This window comes from Trichosurus vulpecula, chromosome 4 (assembly GCF_011100635.1).
Source record: "Trichosurus vulpecula isolate mTriVul1 chromosome 4, mTriVul1.pri, whole genome shotgun sequence".
NCBI classification, from domain to species: Eukaryota; Metazoa; Chordata; class Mammalia; order Diprotodontia; family Phalangeridae; genus Trichosurus; species Trichosurus vulpecula.
The window spans coordinates 109,964,316-109,985,810 of record NC_050576.1 but is presented as its reverse complement, the minus strand read 5'-3'; the positions used below and the strand labels follow the sequence as shown (position 1 = coordinate 109,985,810).

General features: G+C 44.9%; 1 protein-coding gene across 1 annotated transcript in view; it reads left to right on the top strand.

Moving 5' to 3' along the window:
• The window catches only part of PLXNA2 (plexin A2), a 330,148-nt gene that overhangs the window by 284,148 nt on the left and 24,505 nt on the right, over positions 1 to 21,495 (top strand). The window contains exons 14-23 of the mRNA XM_036756742.1: positions 838 to 955; positions 3,998 to 4,134; positions 7,233 to 7,400; positions 8,027 to 8,120; positions 13,561 to 13,800; positions 15,062 to 15,205; positions 16,266 to 16,500; positions 18,226 to 18,368; positions 18,944 to 19,212; positions 21,379 to 21,445. Of these exons, the coding sequence (XP_036612637.1) occupies positions 838 to 955; positions 3,998 to 4,134; positions 7,233 to 7,400; positions 8,027 to 8,120; positions 13,561 to 13,800; positions 15,062 to 15,205; positions 16,266 to 16,500; positions 18,226 to 18,368; positions 18,944 to 19,212; positions 21,379 to 21,445 (1,615 nt within the window). The remainder of the gene's footprint in view (positions 1 to 837; positions 956 to 3,997; positions 4,135 to 7,232; positions 7,401 to 8,026; positions 8,121 to 13,560; positions 13,801 to 15,061; positions 15,206 to 16,265; positions 16,501 to 18,225; positions 18,369 to 18,943; positions 19,213 to 21,378; positions 21,446 to 21,495) is intronic.

Below are 21,495 nucleotides of genomic sequence, written 5' to 3'. Positions count from 1 at the left end.
TTCTCTCCTAGCCCCCTGCTCCCAATCTGGGGTGGTGGTGGGAGGAGGGGCTCCCCTCTGTTCTGGGGTACCCCTTCCAGCTGGGAATAGTTGAACCCTCCATCCCCACACACACATGCGGACCTCCCCTCCTTCTCCTGCCCTCCCCCAGTCACCCGCCTTTTCCAGACTGTGCCTGTGGTGACAGCATCAGTGTCTAAATGGCCTCGTTGTAACTATCTCAGACGCCTTGGAAGTAGTCACTGGGGTATTGATCTGGGCTGGATGAGAGAGAATTCTCCCTGTGAGTTCCTCTCACCTCTCTTCCCTCCAGCTCTCTCCATTAGTATCAGATCAGGCGTGCCTTCCAAACCCAAGACTACATCAAGTACCTCTTCCGCCAGGTCTCTCTGCCCCTGATTAAGTGGGAGTCCAATGTCAACTGATCTCTTAATGAACTCATTCCTTCCCTGGGGTCTTGGGACTCTGCTCATCCCGCTTTGCTAGGAGCGCCCTACTCTGGATCTTACCATCTCAGCAAATTGTCAGTTATATCTATCCTTCTTTTTAAACTCACTGCCAGAAAGAAACCAGGATTGAGTCAGCTTGGCAAATAACCTCTCAACTACTTGTCTGGAGAAAGCAAAGATGTGTTATAAGCAAGGGAAAAAAATGCTGACCAAATTTTTCTCCCTGGGCCTCCTTAGATGGCTGCAGGCTAGTAACCACTTGGATGGGCTGGCACATGTTGGGTCTTTATTTTCAAGACTATGTTAATTCATTCTCTAGAGTCAGAGGGAGTAGAGTGGAAACACTTCCCCAGGCCTCTCTAACCAGGAGGTTTCTGTGTGTCCTCAGGATCGTCTGTGAAATGGGTCGTGCACTCCCAGGAATCAGCTCTGGTCCTGTACGCCTGTGCATTGGCGAGTGTAAGCCAGAATTCATGACCAAGTCCCACCAACAGTATACCTTTGTGGTGAGTATAGGATTCTGGACCAGGCTAAGGGGGAGAGCAAGTGAGAATAACTTGCTTCAGAACTCTCCTAGACCCAAAACTCCCAGGTTATTTTCACAACAGATCCTCCTACAGAAAATCTTTCGGGCAAAGCAACCTCTGAATCTTTGCTTTTTCCAGAATGGGATGGGGCATATGACCCACATTTAGCTGTGCTGTGACAACTTCAAAAGCCCTGAGGGTATCTGGCCAAATTTCTAAGCAGCACAGAATTGAGTTTTTCCTAGAAGGTGATTTGGAGAGGAGAGGGGCACGATTAGGCTGATGGGTCATGTTGGCCCTGCCAGTGTGACATCCTCATCTAATTTCATCCTAACGAGGACACATCGCCTGGGGGATCTAATTAAATAGTATTATATTTATCTGGCTGCTTCTTTCTGCCAAGGATGGTGTATGTAGGAATTTGGAAGAGTTATTGAAAGCCTGAAGGGAGTGTGTCTGTGTGGGAGTGTATGTGTGGTAAAGTGCCTATGTGTGTTCTCACTTATTCAGAGACACACCTGGAAACACCTTTGCAGGCACAAAGCCAGGCAACAGGTATGGCCTCCTGAAGGCTATCCCTAAGGCTGGGGCTATATTAGTACTCGATCAATAACTTGCTTCTAGGGCCCTGAACAGTCCATAGTTTGACACTCGCCTGTACCCCTACAGCAAGCTGTTCATTAAAAAGTAAATGGGGTCATTCAAACTCAGCTTTTCCAACAGTTTTGAAAAAACTACCAAATCCCTCCTCTTTGGAGGTCTTTAAGCAAGGGTTGGATATCACTCATTAGGTATGTTATAGTGGGGATATTTCTCATGTATGGGGTGAACTAGATGGCCACAGAGATCTCTGCCAACTCCAAAATTCTAAGTGACTCTGATTCTGTTAGGACTCTATATCTGAAACTTTTCCAAGTGATGGATAATGCATATTTCTTTCTTGTCTGTAAATAAGATGTACCTTTGACTTTCCTCATACTTATATATACAGTCCCCAAAAGGAAAAAAAATTAGGAAAAGCACAAAACCACAAATTTTCCTTCATCCTGATACATTTCATCCATCTTCTAAGTTTCTTAATTTCCTCCTGACCTCATTCCCTCCACCATTTCCTTTTCATATTTTTTAAAATAAATGTTTTTACTGATACTCTTTTTGGTTATATTGCTGACACTTCCCAGTTACCCCTCCCATCCCTTACTAAAACTGCTCCTTGTGACAAAGAAATGCAATTAAAGAATTTGTTAAAGAAAACAAATCAATACATTGGCCTCATCTATCAACATAGACCTCCTTTAGCACCTATGTTCTACAACCCTTCTGCCAAGAAGAGGGAGGCATGTATCACCAGCAGTTTACAGAAGTCATCACTGGTCACATAGACCACAATGATGTAAAGGAAAGTGACGTAGGTTCACATCATCGTGGTCATTATATAGATTATTCCCTTGGTTCTGCTTTCTTTGCTCTGCATCAGTTCATACAGCTCTTCCCAAGTTTCCCTGAATTCTTCCTAGTGGGCTGCGCGGTGATATTTTACTGTATCTGTATACTTTTTTCAATCATTCTCCAGCCAGTGGGCACCCTCTTTGTTTCCTGTTCTTGCTACTACAGAAAGCCCCCACCTTTTTCTCCTACTACTCATCTTTCCCGATGCTGACACTCCTCTCTCCACCAATGAATATTTTTTATCTTTCCTTGCCCAGTTCCAATGAAGCAATCTCATGAGAAGCAAACACAGAGGATAACAACTCTCAGAGAGCCAGAAGGAAACTGAAACTCAGTATATTAGGATTGGAAGGGACCTTAGAAGTCATTTAGCCCAATGGTGTCAAACTCAAACAGAAACAGCTACTAAATTCCACATAAAGACACACATGGGCCTCATATTGACTTGGAAAACCACATATTAACATTATCTGTGTTATATTATATTTTTATTTATGCTGTTAAATATTTCCCAATTGTATTTTAATCTAGTTCAGGCCACACCGGTGAGTGTCGGGCCCTGTGTTTGATAAGTCTGATCTAGCTAACCAAATTCCTTCATTTTACAGAACCAAAGAGGAAGTAACTTGTCCGAGTCTGATGCCTCATTTACAAGTGGGAATATTAAGGCCTAGAGAGAAGGGGTGACTTGTCTAAGGTCACACAGCCAGTTAGTGGCAGTACAAGGACTACAACCCAAATCTCAGATGGGATACTTCACTTGGAATCAGGGAGACCTCAGTTCAAACCCTGCCTCCAACACTTGCTAGCTGTGTGACCCTGGGCAAGTCATATAACCTCTCTCAGCCCCAGTCTTCTCATCTGTAAAGTGGGACAATAATAGCACCTAGCTCCCAGGATTGTTGTGAGGATCAAATGAGATGATGTGTGTAAAGCACTTCACAGATTTCCAAGAACTATATAAACACTAGTTAGTATTTCCTGTCCCACGCTGTGTCTCTAGGCAGAAATAATTCATTGTTTTCCCTTAAGTTAGGTCCCCTGGCTGTTTCTCTTCCTACCCAGGCTGTCCAGCTTGTTTTCTTGGGCTGGCTAGATCCCCGCCACCTCTCCACAGCCCATCCCAGGGCTATTCCTAGTGTTCTGGAGAGACGTTTAGGGCAGGTGCAGCCATAGCGAGGGGCTTCCGCCTTATGGCAGCTCAGTACAGGACAAGGACTCTTTATTCAGCCACATTGATTTTATGACGGAGGAAATTGGCACCAGCTCCTGATAGGGAAGCATTTTCAAATTGTCCTCAATTTGTAAACTAATTGCTAGATCAGTCAGTGTCGCACCTGCCTTCCCATCAGCTTTATGAGCACCAAGCTCCCCAGGGAGGCGATTAATTCAGAGACATGGCCCGGATACAAACCGAACATGCCCCAAAGCTGCTCTCAGACGTGGGGTCAGATGCAGAGGAAGCTGCGGAAAGGCCCAGAAAAGAGGACATCTCCCTATCCCTAAGTCTCACCAAGACTCCTGCACCCTCTCTAATAAGCAACTATCCCTTTTCTCTGCTTCCCTCCAAAGAACCCAACAGTGATGTCACTTGCCCCAATTAGGGGCCCAGAGTCCGGAGGCACCATGGTGACCATCACCGGCCATTACCTAGGAGCAGGGAGTAGCGTTACAGTGTTCCTGGGAAACCAGACCTGCGAATTCTATGGGTAAGAGAAGCTGATGGCCCTATTGTGATCTGTTAACACACTGTGTGCATGCTGGTGAATCACCATACACATGTATCCCTGTCTTGTTTTGTCTCAATGCTATTTCTTTTTTATTAAGGTGGGGGTTTTTTGGAGGCAATTAGGGTTAAGTGACTTACTTAACACATCTAGCAAGTGTCAAGTGTCCGAGGTCAAATTTGAACTCAGTTCCTCCTGACTCCAGGGCCAGTGCTCTATCCACTGCACCACCTAGCCGCCCCTCTTTTTTGTTTTTTATCAAGTTTTGTTGTTCCTTTCCTTTTTTACATTGTTGGAACTTCTCAATTAAGTGCCCTACCCTCTATCAATATGCCACACCCCCACCTTTTCAACAGCAAAATGCAGTTAAGCAAAATAAAGCAACACAATGGCCATGCCTGATAATATAAGACTCATTCAGTACCCATGGTCCACCACCTCTCTGCCAAAAGGGGAGATGTTTTACCATTAGTCCCCTGAAGTTACCATTGGTCAATAGTATATTATGGGAGACAGCATTTATAATTAGGGAATAGGGATCAAAACAGGCTTGAGTTTCTCAAGGAGAGATTTTCTTGGCTTTTCCCAATGTGCTATTAAGGAAACAAATAGTCAATAAGCATTTATTAAGTGCCTACTGTGTGCTAAGTGGTGGGGGTACAAAGAAAGGCAAAAGACAGTTGTTGCCCTCAAAGTGCTCGCACTCTAATGGGAGAAACAACCAGGAAAAAAATATGTAAAACAAGCTATACGATATAAATTGGACACGATAAACAGGGGGAAGGCACTAGAATTGAGGAACTGAGAAATGGCCATAGGAAAGTATGTCTTATTTCTTTCCCAAGTGTCTGGTGTCTTATGGAAGTGCCCCATATCCTCCCCAAGTGACAAAAGAGGAAAGATTAGAGTCTTGATGTCTTTAATTTTGTTTTTCATTGCACTCTTATGTTGTTGGATAAATTATCCTCTTGGTTTGATTTACATTGCATCAGTTGTTACAGATTTTCCTGAGTTTCTCTGAATTTCTCATCTTTATCATTTCTTACAGCACAATAACAATCTGTCATATTTGTATGCCATCATTTATTCTGTTGTTTCCCAATTGGTGTGAACACAGTTTGTCTCCAGTTTTTTGCTACCTCAAAAAGTACCGAGATAAATGATTGTTGTGTATGTGGGACTTTTCCTTCTGTGTTTGGGATGTGTGAATATTAGTAGTATCCTTGAGTTAAAGGGTCCTTAGAGTTTAGTGACTTTTCTAATAAAGTTCCAAATCATTTTCCAGAACAATAGGACTTTTTCCTCTGTGCTCTTTCTCACTACCCTGATCCAAAGCCCATTCTAATCAGGAACACAATTCATCAACTTGCCTGCCATGGCCATTCATCAATGGGTCTGAGTGCTTTAAAAGTAAATAAATAAAATCTTTCAGAGTGGACCGTGAAACTCCCCACCTGGAAAGAAACTCTGAGTTTATTTAATTGTCACCATTGTTATCACTAGCTATTTATTGAGCAGTTGCTCTGGGATATCATGAATTATGGCAAACACACAGTCCCAACGCACAAATTAGTAGCTCTCATATCCAGCAAACATCTCTGGAAGAAGTCCCCAGCTCGCCTCTCTCTCAGTCAATCAATAAACATCTTTTAAGCACCTACTATGTGCCAGGCATTGTGGCCAAGAGCCTGGCATATTTAATATGCACTATTCCAGGGGAGATCTAAGAGGTTTTTCAAGGGACCCAGAGTTCACTAAAGCTTCCTCCTTATTGGGACAATTCCCACTAAGAGGCACATGCAGAGGATTCACTCATTATTCACCCAACCTCAAATCCTTCATCATAATTAGTCTATTTATAAAAGTTCCCGAGCCCCTCTCACCCCAATTCTCTTCACTGGATAGGCAGCTTTGCCCCTCTGTCTACAGGAACATTGTTCCCCAAAGAGCCTGACTTCAGTGATCTAAATCACCACATGCTGACATAATAGTTCCATGGACTTTTGCTGGACTCTGATTACTGGCCTCCTCCTCCAGGCCTGTAGGAGTGACCTAGCAAGCTCCTTAAATCAGGAGCAAACAATACCTAATCACAGCCCAAGTGAGGCCAGTCAACTATACAGAAAAGCAATTCTCTCAAAGTCCCATGTCCCCTTGACTCTGTACTTTGCTACGTAGTTAGGTGGCATAGCGGCCTTTGGGTCTTTGGGCCAGGAGACCAGAATTCAAATCCTGGAAATGTTCAGATCTTTACCTATAAAATGGGGACAGAATAGTTAGGTTTCTTAGGAAGATCAAATGAGACATCGTGTAAAGCGCTTTGTCAATATTAAAACACTATATAGGGGAAACTAGGTGGCGCGGTGAGTAGAGCACCGACCCTGGAGTCGGGAGAACCGGAGTTCAAATCCGGCCTCAGACACTTGACACACTTACTAGCTGTGTGACCTTGGGCAAGTCACTTTAACCCCAATTGCCCTGCCTTCCCCCCTCCAAAAAAACAACCACTATGTAAATGCTAGCAATTCTCATTATCAAACCATTTCTCAGTACTCTCTACCCATTGCCCAGCCTTCTATCCTTCTGACCAAACCCAACTTGGGGTACTTATAACAACTTCTTGCCAGTTACAAAGAACTTTTCCTTTCCCTTTATAAAGAATAGTTCCAAAATGTGTCCATATACATCATCTTATTTGATTCACACAATAACCCTGAATATAAAATAACTCTGTATGACTGTTAAGACAAGTACTACTGGACCTCTTTGGACTCAAGCTTCCTCATTTGAAAAACAAGAGGGTTGCATGAGACCACTTCAAACATCTCGTCAATCTCTGACAACCTATGAATCTAATATCCACATTTTAGAGATGGAGAAACTGATCCAGAGGGATCAGCAAACGGTGTTGCCGAGCTGGGATTCTGGTCCCAAACCAATGGTCTTTCCCCCAGACCACAATGGCTCGTTCTGTGTCAGAGAGTACCCCAGAAGCGAATGCATTTCCAATGACCTACCTCCTTCCCACTGTTTTTGCCCAACTCCCCACATTACTCTGTTGCCTTCTGTCTCCCTTCTAGGAGATCTATGAATGAGATTGTGTGCGTCTCCCCACCATCGGCCCACGGCCTGGGCCCCGTCCCTGTTTCTGTAAGTGTGGACCGAGCCCATGTGCACAGCAGCCTGCAGTTCGAATACATAGATGACCCCCGGGTGCAACGCATTGAGCCAGAGTGGAGTATTGCGAGGTGAGGGAGAGGGGGAAAGAAAAAGAAAAATCTCAGGAAGACAACTCCGGATGCCTCCAGCCCAAATGAGCCAGGAGCCAGAGTGGCCTGGGGTACAACTGAATCAAGAAAATCTAGAGGCTCACATTTAGGCCTAGGCAGGGCCCAGAAAAGGCTCCCCAACACCTAATACCAGGGTTCCTAGGCTAGCCTGCTGTCTAAGAGTTTTAAAGAAACATTATAGTTAGTTGACAAAAACACTGGCTTTAAAGTAAGAAGACGTGGGTTCCAGTCTCAGTCCCGTGATCTGCCTGACCTAGGATTTACAGTCAAAATCATCTTTTCTGACCCTCTTATTTTAGAGAAGAGGAAACTGAAGCCCAGGGAGCCTTAGTGACTTTTCCCAGAGTCAAACACATTACAAGCAGTAGCACTGAGATTCAAACCCAGGTCCTCTGACCCCAAATCTAGGGTTCTTTCCATTACACCATCCTTCCTTAACTTCACTGAGACTCAGTTTCTTTATCTGAAAATGGAAATAACACCTGCCCTGTCAACCTCCAGGAGCTGTGAGAAGTAGATAAGAATACTATATAAATGTCAAGTATTATAATTATCTCCCTAACTCAGCCTATGCTTCTCCCCAGTGGCCACACACCCCTAACCATCACAGGCTTCAACCTGGATGTCATTCAGGAGCCCAGGATCCGGGTCAAGTTCAATGGCAAGGAATCTGTCAACGTGAGTAGTAGTGGCCTCTTCTGGGTCATGCTAAAGGAGAGCTGGTAGAAAGAACTAGAGATGTTTGGAAGAGGAGAAACCTTGGAGGGGGGTGGGGTGGTACCAATCCATTTCAGCAGTCTGGGGCCCTAGAAAAGCTTTCCCAAAGGACTAAAACAAGCCAGTAATGCATAAAACCATATTCCTTTATTATGGTGTGGTTTAACTCACCTGAGGAGAGGCTTGAGGCCTAAAATAAAACCCTCTGGGGCAGGGGCTTGGACAAATGGAAGTAGGGGAAGGGGGCTTCAGGGCAAAGGAAACCATCTGGGTCTTAAGTGCCTCAGCTGCAATGATCTTCAGGCAAAGCAGGAAAACAGCGGTCCTTTGGAGAGCCTGGCCTTTGCCCATCAAATTTTCCATCTCTTTTCGTAGTTCATGTGTGGAATGCGTGGGTCCTTCATTTGCTCCACAGTGGGGCAGCACGCTTGATCATTTGGGCAGCATCCTGGTTTCGAGGAGCAGGAGGCAGATCTGGGTTCTGTCATATCTGTTTAGTTTTCCATTTCAGATATAATGAATACATGTTGTCGTCTCCATCTCCCCCTCCCCCTCCCCAATGGAATAGAAGATTCTTGAGGACAGGGATTGCTTCATTTTTTTGCCTAGCACTGTACCTGCTGATTGATTGACTAATGAAACTATCACAACCACATAGATGCTAGGGCTTGGCTACTGATTTAAATTGGGAAAGTAAGCACAAGATAGGGAAGTTTCCAGGGGAAAAAAAACACAGAAAGAACGGAGACATCCAGAGCAAAGGCATCCTGCCCCAAGTGAGCCCCCGAAAAATTGCGCTCCAGAACCAGCTTATTAAGGGCTATCAAAAAGGGATATGATAGCTATCTTCAGATCTTTGAAGGTCTGTGATGTAGACAGGTCAGTGGTTTTTCCAATGAGATATTTCACATTGTCTTCCATTTTTTCATTCCTTTGGTTCTGTTTTATAATATCTTGATTTCTCATCAAGTCACTAGCTTCCACTTGCTCCAATCTCATTTTTAAGGTAGTATTTTCTTCAGTGGTCTTTTGGACCTCCTTTTCCATTTGGCTAATTCTGCCTTTCAAGGCATTCTTCTCCTCATTGGCTTTTTGGAGCTCTTTTGCCATTTGAGTTAATCTATTTTTTAAAGTGTTGTTTTCTTCAATATTTTTTTCAGTATTTTTTTGGGTCTCCTTTAGCAAGTCATTGACTTGTTTTGCATGGTTTTCTTGCATCATTCTCATTTTTCGTCCCAATTTTTCCTCTACTTCTCTAACTTGCTTTTCCAACTCCTTTTTGAGCTCTTCCATGGCCTGAGACTAGTTCATGTTTTTCTTGGAGGCTTTTGGTGTAGGCTCTTGCACTTTGTTGACTTCTTCAAGCTGTATGTTTTGGTCTTCTTTGTCACCAAAGAAAGATTCCAAAGTCTGAGACTGAATCTGGGTGCGTTTTCGCTGCCTGGCCATGTTCCCAGCCAACTTACTTGACCCTTGAGTTTTTCATAGGCGTATGACTGCTTGTAGAGCAAAGAGTACTTTGTTCCAAGCTTGAGGGGATGTGCTGTTGATTTCAGAGCTATTTCTGTATAGCCAGCTCTGCCACCCCAGCACTCCTCCTTCCTCAAGAACCACCAACCCGGACCTGACACAAATCTTCAGCAGGCTCTTCACTCCTGCTCTGATCCGCCACTTAATTTCTCCCACCACATGGGCCTGGGGCCAGAAGTAACTGCAGCTGCACTTCTGTAGCTGCACCTCCCCCACTGCCCCTGGGGCAGTGGCCAACCTCGAACTCTGTCCCCCACAGCTTTTCCCACTAACCTTCTCTGTTGTCTTTGGTGTTTGTGGGTTGAAAAGTCTGGTAACTGCCACAGCTCACTGATTCAGGGTGCTGGGGCCTGTTCTGCCCAGCTCCTGGTCTGGCTGGTCCTGCTGCCTCCCACACTGAGCTCTGCTCCCCTCCACTCCATGCACAATAGATCTCATCCAGCGACCATCCAGGCTGTTCTGGGCTGGATCCCTGCTTCCCTCTGCTATTTTGTGGGTTCTGCAGTTCTGGAATTTGTTCAGAGCCATTTTTTATAGGTTTTTGGAGGGACGTGGTGGGGAGCTCACACAAGTCCCTGCTTTCCAGCTGCCATCTTGGCTCCACCCCCGGAAGTCCTTTTATACACACACACACACACACACACACACACACATATATATATATATATATATATATACATACATATATATATAGGTATATGCATATAGATCTATATATAGATGTACATCTCTTTTAAATTACTTCTCAATATATAGGCTTCAAAGAATTTTTCTTAAAGATAACTCTTCCCTCCAAAAGTTGGTTTAGAAATATTCCTGTCTGGAGACAGGGGAATTGCCTAGTTGACCCTCTGGAAGAGGAAACAATTTCAGTCCCTTTTCCTTCGAGCTGGCCTAGCACTTAGGAGTGGTTTCTCCTAAGGGGAAGCATATACTACATTAGGACAAGCATATATGAGAGGGACTACCCCCTCTCCCAGGAGAGGAATAGAGAAGAGGGGGTTGCTCACTTTGTCCAGCATTGGCTCTCATTTTCCAAAGAGACCATCTCCTTCTCTGGCCTTCAGTTTACCAAGGGGCCTCATTGGGTGATGTGGAGGACAGAGTTTAGAATAGTCCAACCCAAAAGAATTTTTGGCAGAGAAAGTGCCAATGCAGCATTCAGCAGGAAGCAAACAGAAGTGGGCTTGTTTGTTCCAGAGTTATTTGCTTATTCATCGAGGAGCTGAACCCCGGGGGAACTGAAAGAGACAGGGAGAGAGCTGTCCAGAGGCAAAGAGGCAGAGATGAAAGGGTCTCCAAGACAGGGTTGATCCCCCATAAAGACTGGGGACGAGGACTCTTATGCTAACCATGCACATCTGCCAGTCTACCCATGACTCAAAATCTCTACTTGGAAAATGAGGGGAGTACCTGCTTTTTTAAAGGGTTAGTCACTCAGACAAAGAATGACACTGTCCAGGGGAGAGGTTTTTAGCAGGCCTTCAAAAAGAAGCAGCTGATATACTTGAATTCCCTTTGGAAGGCCCATGCAAACCTCAGCTTTTTCAAAAGCTTTCACACTCATATATACATTTTTGTTTCCTGAAGTTGAAAGTCTGTGTGTGTGTGTGTGCATGTGTGTCTATATGTCTGTGTCTGTGTGTGTTTGGCTCATCACACATGCCTGAAGTTGGCTGCCAATACAGCACGTTCTTGAGAAGCCAGATGCTTCTGTCTTGGCTGTGGTCGAGAAACTGAGGCTCTCACATAGAAACCCAAACTAGGTCGAGCCAAACTAAGCAGAAAGGAGTAAGCCAAGTGGTTTGGTGGAAAGAAGAAGAAATTAAGAATCAGGAGAACTCAGAATCCCCACTCTGATACTTACCAGCCAGTGATAACTGGGCAAATCACAGCTTCTCTAAGCTTCAGATTGTTTGTTTATTTTCATCTGTAAACAAGGATGAAATGATATTGGCAGGACTTAACTTGCAGGGCTATTGTTCGTTTGTCTTCATTTTAAATGTTTGATTGATGCTCTTTTTTTTTAAAAACACCACTATTTGTTATTGCCTAGCCTTACCCCAACCGCACCCCACCCCCCACCCCCAAGAAGAATTTTCCTTTGTAACAAATAAGTAGAGTATAGGAAAACAAGGGCCATGTTTGAAAATGCATGCGTCATTCCGCACCTGTAGCCTCCCACTCCTCAGCCAAGACATAGGTACCATCCTTCACCATTTGTGAGTCCTCTGAAGCTACCATGGGCTACTGCATTAAGGACTTCATAAACTTTAAAGGGCTATAACAATTTAAGCCATTCCTAGGACTTAGATGGATTCTTCCAAGGTTCCCTCAACCCAGTTCTTGCCTTTTGGCAGTAGAGAATCAAGAAAAGGAACTCTTTGTTTAACTTCCTTAGCCTATCATTTGGGAAATGCAGTTAAGCAGGAGGTAACCTGGCTAGGGCTTAGACGACATATTAAACTCTATAGACTCTAGAGGCAGAAGAGACACTAGAGAGTGACTTACCCATGCTAAAAAAAATAAAAATGGCATATGCAATAGAGGAGAGATTCAAATTCAAGTCTTCTGAATCCAAATCCACACTACCACATTACCTCACACCAAGGCACTGGTTGAATTTTCTCTTCATCAATATAAAGCCAATCCAGAGCCACAAAGTATTTTGCTTTTCCTCTTTCTTAAATTGTTTGGGACATAGGCTTACATATTGCTGGCTAGAACTGCTGGGTGAAAGGGTATATACTAAACTGTGCATATGCTACTAGGGTAACAATACCACCACTAGATCTGTATCCCAAAGAGAGCAAAGAAAAGGGAAAGGGGTCTGTTTGAATAAAAATATATTTATAGCAGCTCTTTTTTTGTTATTGCAGCAAAGAACTGGAAATTGAGGGGTTGCCCATCATTCGGGGACTGGGTGGAACAAGTTGTGGTATACTATAGTGCTATAAGAAATGACAAGCAGGATGTTTTCAGAAAAACCTGGGAAGTCTTATATGAACTGATGCAAAGTGAAGTGAACAGAACCAGGCAAACATTGTACCTAGTAACAGCAGTACTGTATGATGATCAACTGTGAATGACTTAAGCTATTCTTGGCAATACAATGATCCAAGAGAGTTCCAAAGGACCCATGATGAAAAATGCTATCCATCTTCAGAGAGAAAACTGATAAACTCTGAATGCAGATTAAAGCAAAGTTTTTTTCACTTTCTTTAATTTTCTCTGGGTTTTTTGCATGTTTTTTTTTGCAACATGGCTTATATGGAAATATGTTTTGCATGACTTCACATGTGTAATGATATCATACTGCTTGTCTTCTCAAGGGGTGGGAGTAGGGTGGGAAGGAAGGAGAGAATTTGGAATAAATGAATGTTTAAAATGTTTTAAATGTAATTGAAAGATATTTAATGAAATAAATATATTACATATATGTATATCTGTGTGTATACATGTATGTGTATACATAAATATATGTGTATGTATGTATACACATATATACAAATATATACACACATATACACATATATATGCATACACACATATATAAAAAGGGTATGCACAGTTTAGTAACATTTTGAGATTAGTTCCAAGTTGCTTTCCATAAAGGCTGGACCAATCACAGTCCCACCAATGGTGTATTAGTGTGCCTGTTTTCCCACAACCCCTCCAGCATTTGTCATTTTCCTTTTTTGTAATCTTTGCCATCATTGGCATTTTGCCCAAATAAAGAACACAGGTTTGGGAAAGAAGGTCTGAAGAATCTGTCTAGGAAGAGGACACACCTCAGTGTGGAGAGCACCTTGTTTACCCTCTCCTTGTTTGGCTCCTCATGCTTTAAGCTTTTACCTTTTGTCTTCCTCAGGTGTGTAAGGTTGTGAACACAACCACCTTGACCTGCTTGGCCCCTTCTTTGACTCCAGAGTATCGGCCTGGCCTAGATGCTGTCGAACGGCCAGATGAGTTTGGGTTTGTCTTCAACAACGTGCAGTCCTTACTGATCTATAATGACACCAAATTCATCTACTATCCCAATCCAACTTTTGAACTGCTTAGTCCTACTGGGGTGTTGGACCAGAAGCCAGGATCCCCAATCATACTAAAGGTAGGAGCATTCATTCATTCATTCAACACTTGTAATGTGCAATACAACATGGAAACCTTCTCCTCCCTTCTTTTTTTCCTTCCTTCATTTTCTTTCTCTTCTTCATTCTTTTCTTTTGCTCATCTCACTCTTTGTATTTTTCTCCCCAGTTCTTAGCCCAATGCTTGACCCACAGTACACACGTAATAAATGTAATCAATCACTTAGTTGATTTCCTACCTTCTTGCTTCTCTTTCTACCTCTTCCCTACTCTTTTCTTTCATATCTTCTTTCTCCTCCTCTCCTCCCTCCTTTTCTCCTCTCTTCTAAGTGTGGCATTCATACTTTCTCTGCTAAATATTCCTCTGAGTTTTGCTTCCTTAAATTCCATCCTCCACACCCGTCACTGAGCCTCTTCATAAACTCGAGGCAAGAAGAGGAGATCATATAGGCCCAGCTGGGCTCACAATGACACCAAGGAATAGGATTGGCCAATAGTTGACTGCAATGTGGAACTCCTTCCCTACCATTCCCTGGGGGATTCTGGTATAGTTCAGATTCCCTCCTCCTCTCCTCTCCATCCTTTACATATGAATTTGAAGCATTGCTTTCACTGGATAAAAGGGGATTATTTCTTCCTCTTCCTCCTCCTCTTTCTTCTTCTTCTTCTTCTTCTTCTTCTTCTTCTTCTTCTTCTTCTTCTTCTTCTTCTTCTTCTTCTTCTTCTTCTTCTTCTTCTTCTTCTTCTTCCTCTCCTCCTTCCTGCTCCTTCTTTTTCTCCACCTCCTCCTTTTTCTCCTTCTCTTCCTTCTTATTCGCCTCCTTCTTCTCCACATCCTCCTCCACGTCTTCCCCCTCCTCCTCCTCCTCCTCCTCCTCCTCCTCCTCCTCCTCTTTTTACTTCTCAATCATGGACATTTGGTAACAAAAATATTGCAGCAAGTCAAGACTGGCTGTAACTGTGTTCCAGTTTTGGGTCATTCTGATTGCCATAGTAACCCCTGTTCTCATATTTCTACAGATCATCCTTCCATGATAATAACTGTCCAAATTTCTCTTCTCTAACCGTATTACATTTGACTTCTTACATAGTTACCCAGAATTCCTTCATCCGTTCGGTCAGAAGCACGCCCCCACCACTGAAAACCTTGCTTATTATAGAATCTGCTATTTCCGTTTTAGCTTTCCTAGTTACGCTTGCATCTCCTCAGTTGTTGTTTTTGTAAACACACACTTGGCTTTTGCATACACATACCAATTTTTCTATTACTGTTCTCAACAGGGCAAAAACCTCTGCCCTCCAGCCTCGGGGGGAGCCAAGCTGAATTACACAGTGCTGATTGGAGAGACCCCCTGTGCCGTCACCGTGTCTGAGACGCAGCTCCTTTGTGAACCCCCGAACCTCACAGGACAACACAAGGTCATGGTGAGTGGGTCTTTCTTTTTCATCCAGAGCTGGAGGATCTTAGAGTTGGAAAAGACCAGAAGGTGACCTAGTCAACTACCCTGCCTGTAGGAAGTAGCAACTTCCTGCACAAGGGGTAGATTTCACCTCTTTTCCCCATGCTTTTTAGCTCATATGAATTGGACTTTAAAAATGTCTCAGTATCTTGGTATTTCCATCACCTCCCCTTCTCCCACTCAGAGGACAAACAACAGAAAAGAAAAAAAAACCAGGAAAACTGAGAAATGCACAAAACAAAAGCAATGTTCTGTACCAATAGCCCCCCCCCCACTTCATACATGTTGAAATTAACATCAGTAGGTGCTTACATTTACACAGTGCCTTTAGGTAACACACGATCCTCACAACTACCCAACCGATTAAGCACGGGTATTGTTATCTATCTTTTACAGATGAGGAAGCTTCAGTTCAGAAAATGGCTTGCCTCAGGTCACGTGTCTTTTAGACTATAAGCTTCCTGAACACAGGGAGGCTCTAACCTGAGCATCTTTTCTACCACTTAGCACAGTGCCTGTCCTATAGGAGACACTTATTGATTTGCATACAGTTGGTGTTTAATAAATGTATATGAAGTTAAATTAGAAAGTGGCAAAGCCAGGACTAGAATCCAAGTCTTTTAACTCCAAATTCAATGCTTTTAAACCTGCCTCTACTATTCAACCTCTCAGATTTAAATGGAGTGAAGGAGAAAAAGACATTGTTAGTGTAGTTAATTAAAGGTAGGCAATAAGCAGCAAATAGATTTGCCCTTCGGGTTATACTGTGTAGTTGTGGACTAAAGTCCTAACCCCTAAGACAAAGCAAGTTGACATCCTTAGAGACAGGATTGTACAATAAAAAGAGGACTCACTCTGATGTCAGAGGACCTAGGTTCAAATCCCACCTTTGACACTCACTTTGTGACCTTAGGCAAATCGTATAACTTACCTGGGCTTCAGTTTCCTGATCTGTAAAATGAGGGGGTTGGATTATCTGGTCTCCTTGAGCAACCACTGACTGTGTGTATGTCCATGATGCCCAGGTCCATGTCGGGGGGATGGTCTTCTCCCCTGGCTCGGTGAGCGTTATCTCAGACAGCCTGCTGACCCTGCCAGCCATCGTCAGCATTGCGGCAGGTGGGAGCCTCCTGCTCATCATTGTCATCATCGTCCTCATCGCCTATAAACGCAAGTCTCGAGAGAACGACCTCACCCTCAAGCGCCTTCAGATGCAGATGGACAATCTGGAGTCCCGAGTGGCCCTGGAGTGTAAGGAAGGTATGTCGTATCTTTCTACTTTTTCATTGTATTGGTCTCACGGGATTCCACTATTTCTCTCTCTCCCCCCAACAAAGAACTTTTGACCTTTTCTCCCTTCCCTCTCACTTCTGTTCTTTACTCCCTTCCCTTAGTCCCATCTCCTCCAGCAGCACCTTTTGACCCCCAAGGAAAAGACCCCTGCATTTCCCCAAGGAACACCCGTGTGGGAACTGAGGGCAACCTGGACATCATTCTAGTACCATTTCTGACCTTGATTCAGGATGTATTCTGCCAACTTCCTCCCCTTCTCTGGGTCTCATCTGCAAAGTCAGAATAATACTCTCTGCCCTGTTTCAAACCATTCAACCCTGGGCAAGTCACTTTAACCCTGTTTGCCTCAGTTTCTCATCTATAAAACGAATTGGAGAAGGAAATGGCAAACTACTCCAGTATCTTTGCCAAGAAAATCCCAAATGGGGTCATGAAGAGTGGGACACAGCTGAAATGACTGAACAACAATCTCAAACCATTTAACTAAGGCCCTAGTCTGCTGTAGGTCACCTATTAAAAGAAGACACTGTCTTATATGGGAGAAAAAGCCCACAAGCAAGGAGTCAGAGCCTTTTCTCTCCCCCACAGTCTATGAAAGCTGAAATATTTATAGGAGGTCGCACCTGTGCCCAGGCATATTCAGTCGTGTGTGTGTGTGTGTGTGTGTGTGTGTGTGTGTGTGTGTGTGTGTGTGTGTAGTTGGGAGGGGCTGGGGAGGAGGATGTATTTTCCCACCTCCAACATATTTCAACAATGAGGCAAACGGGAGCCCCTACCACAACTTCCCTCCCCACTACCTCTACCCTCTATGGGTGCTGTCCACAGCTGAGAACTTAGCAGACTCTCTGGATGCATACCTCAATTAGAAGTCAAGACATTTCTTTTTCTCTTCAGAACTCAATATCAGAAATAAACTAAAGAAGGTCGGGAGGAGGGGTGCAGGTGGGTGAGAAGAGTTAGGTTTCAGGGAAAGGCAGGAAGAAGGGCGGGGGAAGGGGACTGAAACCACTGCTGATTGAACAGATGCTCTTTTGGAATCACTGGAGCCTGCTAGGTTGGGACCATCATGGTCCCCAACGTTGGCCATTCTGTCTGGGCTTCTCCAAAAACTTTGGGAAAAGATCCAAAGCCAATCCAGTTTAACCTCCTAGTTATGGCCCAGTCTCCACTCTTAGCATCTCTAACCCTCATGTGGCTCTTGAGACCTTCAGGATAACCCAATATCGTTAGGAAAGGTCTTGGAGGACAATTCATCCAAACCCCATTGCAGGATCTTAGCACTGGACCTTGGAGGGTATCTAATCCTATACATGGGGAGGCCCAGAACCTCAAGCTGATTGCTCTGTACATGAGGGATCTTCCTTTGCTTTCAGGGATTGTGTCCCTTTCCTTTCCTCCTTGGACTCATAGCAGTCATCGAGCGGTCTTGAGGAAGCTAGTGGTACAGTGAATAGAGTCCTGGACTTGTAGTCAGGATGACCAGAGTTTGGATTCTGTCTCAGTCATTTACTAGCTATGTGACCCTGGCCAAGTCACTTAACGTCTCTCAGCCTCAGGCTCCTCATTTGTAAAATGAGTGGGGTCAGGCTTCATGGCTTCTAAGGGCTTTTCCAAATTTCAATCTATGATCCTTTGGTGCATTCTTGTCACTTCACATGTCCCCTGATCATACCACCCCCCACACACACACAGCTTTTGCTGAGCTGCAGACGGACATCAATGAGTTGACCAGTGACCTGGACCGCTCAGGGATCCCCTACTTGGACTACCGAACCTACGCCATGAGGGTTTTGTTCCCTGGCATCGAGGATCACCCTGTCCTTCGGGAACTGGAGGTAATACCCTGCCACCCAATCACTACCACACCCAGCCCTACACATTTATACCATCACCATCACCATCAAAAAGAGAGAATGCCCCATGACCAGGAAATCAACCAGCAAGTAACAACTCACTGGCCTTTAAATATTTCAACCAGCCACCAATTCATCCTCCTTGGGTTGGGACACAGAGTGGGCAGGCAAGCAGGCTGCATTGTCTTACCATACAGATAGAAATGCCTCTTGTTGGGATTAAAAGGAATTGAGGAGAGGCGAAGAGGGAAACTGAGTCCTCTATGCTAGTCTCCAGTTTTCCTCTTGGAGACTCAGCCCTGATTCCTGCCTAATGTTGATCTCCCAGGCCTTATTCTAAAAGATAACAGGATTAGAAACCCTGTTCATATTCAACCCCAGCACCTGCCTATTTATCCAGCTCCCCAAAAAGACATAAAGGGAAGGGTCATGTTGGTGGAGGGTGGGTTTTGTGGCCCAGGTAAGCTCAAGCAGCAGGCTCTCCATAGACTCCTAGGAGATGGTGGGAATGGGAGAGGAGGAGGAAGGTCTGATCCCTGAGGGAGCCACCCCAACAGGTCCAGGGGAATGGGCAGCAGCACGTGGAGAAGGCCCTCAAGCTCTTTGCCCAGCTCATCAACAATAAAGTCTTCCTGCTGACCTTCATCCGAACCCTGGAGCTGCAGCGCAGCTTTTCCATGCGAGACCGAGGCAATGTGGCCTCTCTCATCATGACGGGGCTGCAGGGCCGGCTGGAGTATGCCACTGATGTGCTCAAACAGCTGTTGTCTGACCTCATCGACAAGAACCTGGAGAACAAGAACCACCCCAAACTGCTTCTGCGCAGGTCTGGTCACACTCGACTGGGGAGAGGGAGGAGTCTGGGGACACCGACCCGAGAACAGGTCTCTGCTGGGGAGCCAGTGTGGACTGAGGGCAGCTGGTGCCCTGAGCTTTAGCTGGAGAAGCCAGTGTCAGCTCAGATTCAAACACAGAGAGGGCTTCTGCTCTTCCCATGGCAACACATGCCCTGGCCTTCCTACTTCTCTGTGTCTTTGGCATGATGTCCTGGAAAGAGGGGGGGGACTTGATAATAATAGCCCCAGGCATTTATCTCTATAGCACTTGAAGTTTTGCTAAATACAGCGACTATTGTTTGATCCTCACAACAACCCTGGAAGAAGGTGGGTGCTGTTATGATCCCCATTTTTTAGATGGGGACACTGAGGCAGAGAGGTTATGTGACTTGCCCAGGGTCACACACCTAGTAAGTATCTGAGGCTGCATTTGAACACAGATGTTCCTGACTCCAAGCCCAGTGCTCTTCCACTGTACCACCAGCAGACTCGACTTCAAAAACAAAAAAAGGCTCTGGGATCAGGGGAAAGTGATTTCATGTCTCTCAGTTTCAGTTTCCTGGCCTGTAAGATGGTGATAATCATTTGAAGCTAGTGAGGGTTGAGAAATCAAGGTTTGAATGACTATAGACAAGTCACCTACCTCAGTTTCTCCCTCTGTAAAATGGGGATAAGGATACATTCCCCCTTTCGTACAGCTGTTTTAAATTGCTCTGTTAACCTTAAAGTTGTAGATAAAGGTATTATTATTGTTATTATTATTAGATCAAGACCAGAGTCTGTTTTGCTTTTCCCTTTGTATATCCAGTGCCCAGAATAGTGCCTGCCTAGTTGTCTGCTGACCTTCACTTACCCAAAGCCCATTTATTGTGGAAGACACTTGGCCAGTTTCAAGGCACCTATCGGAAGCTGTGGGGAAGGAGATGATTAACCATGACTTACTAGCCTTTCCTCTTCTCTGAAACTGTCACTTGCAAAGGTCCCCAGCTCCCAGGGCCCCACGTGGGGTAGTGATGAGTGGAGGAAAGGCCTTTATTTCTTTAAGTAGGGAGCCCCCAGCCTGCCAATCTGAGCATTAGAAACGCTCATTAAGAACGTTGTATTTAAATTAGAGCTAATCTCAGGCACAATACCGGGAGAAGATGCTGGGTGGGGCCTGGGGAGAAAGCTACAATTTCTCCTGCCATTGTCACTCTGGGGCCCAAATTGCTGGAAACCCTGGCAAATGCCTGTGATTTGCTCCGGAGAGAGGGTATAATTTACACCACGTGTGGAGTTAAAATACCCCTCAAATCCCCATCAGCCAGGCCAGTTACTAACAGGCTGTCGTGGAAGCTTTTGTTCCTGCCTAGGCCCCAGCTAGCCGAGCACACGTTTGGGAGGTCAGAGGAAGAAGGGTTGGTATGCTGAGGGAAACCAGGTCCTGCCCATGTTAGGAATGAGCACCCATCCTCCATCTCTGATTCAGACTCCCTCTCCCAGAGAGGCTGGGCTCTAGGTCACCTAGATTCAATTCAATTCACCAAACTTTTATCCAGTACCTACTAAGTGCAAGGCATCTCCCCAGAGGCAGAGTGTGAACTTGCTTTCCCCACCCTCATTCCTAAACAGATGATTTAGGAGACAGGCTGGGAGAAAGTGGCAAACAGAAGGTCTATGGGGGAGACCACTGGGGCAGCTGAGACCCTCTCCCCATAGTCCTGGGGTCAGAATGAACTAGATGCTTAACAAACGTATGTCAAATGTATTGAATTAACTCACCAAGATCTGAATTAATTAACTGACTACTAGGTGTAGACCCCTGGACCATGGGTGATTAAGTGGTCACTTCCCCTCCCTTTCCCCCAAATCCCCCAAGCAGCTGCATGGTCTCACAGCAGCTGGGGCAATTCATTAAAGTTGGATCAGTTCTTAAAAGCCATCTAGACCAACCCTGGGTGTTTTCCAGACTGTAGCAGCTGAGGCCCAGAGAGATAATGTGATTTGCCCCAGATCACTCAGGTAGTGGTAGAAGCCAGACTCTAGAGGCTCACCATGCCTGATTCCCAGGCTCCTGAGTCACACCTAGGGACTCCTCACCTTCATGCCTGCCCCCACCCCACCCCCATGACTGGCTTCTGGAATGGAGATCCCTAGCTCCCTGTTCCTTCCTTCAGGACAGAGTCTGTGGCTGAGAAGATGCTAACCAACTGGTTTGCCTTCCTCCTACACAAATTCCTAAAGGTAAGAATGGGTATGGGTAGCAGGGCTAGCAAGGGGTGGGGAGGTAGAAA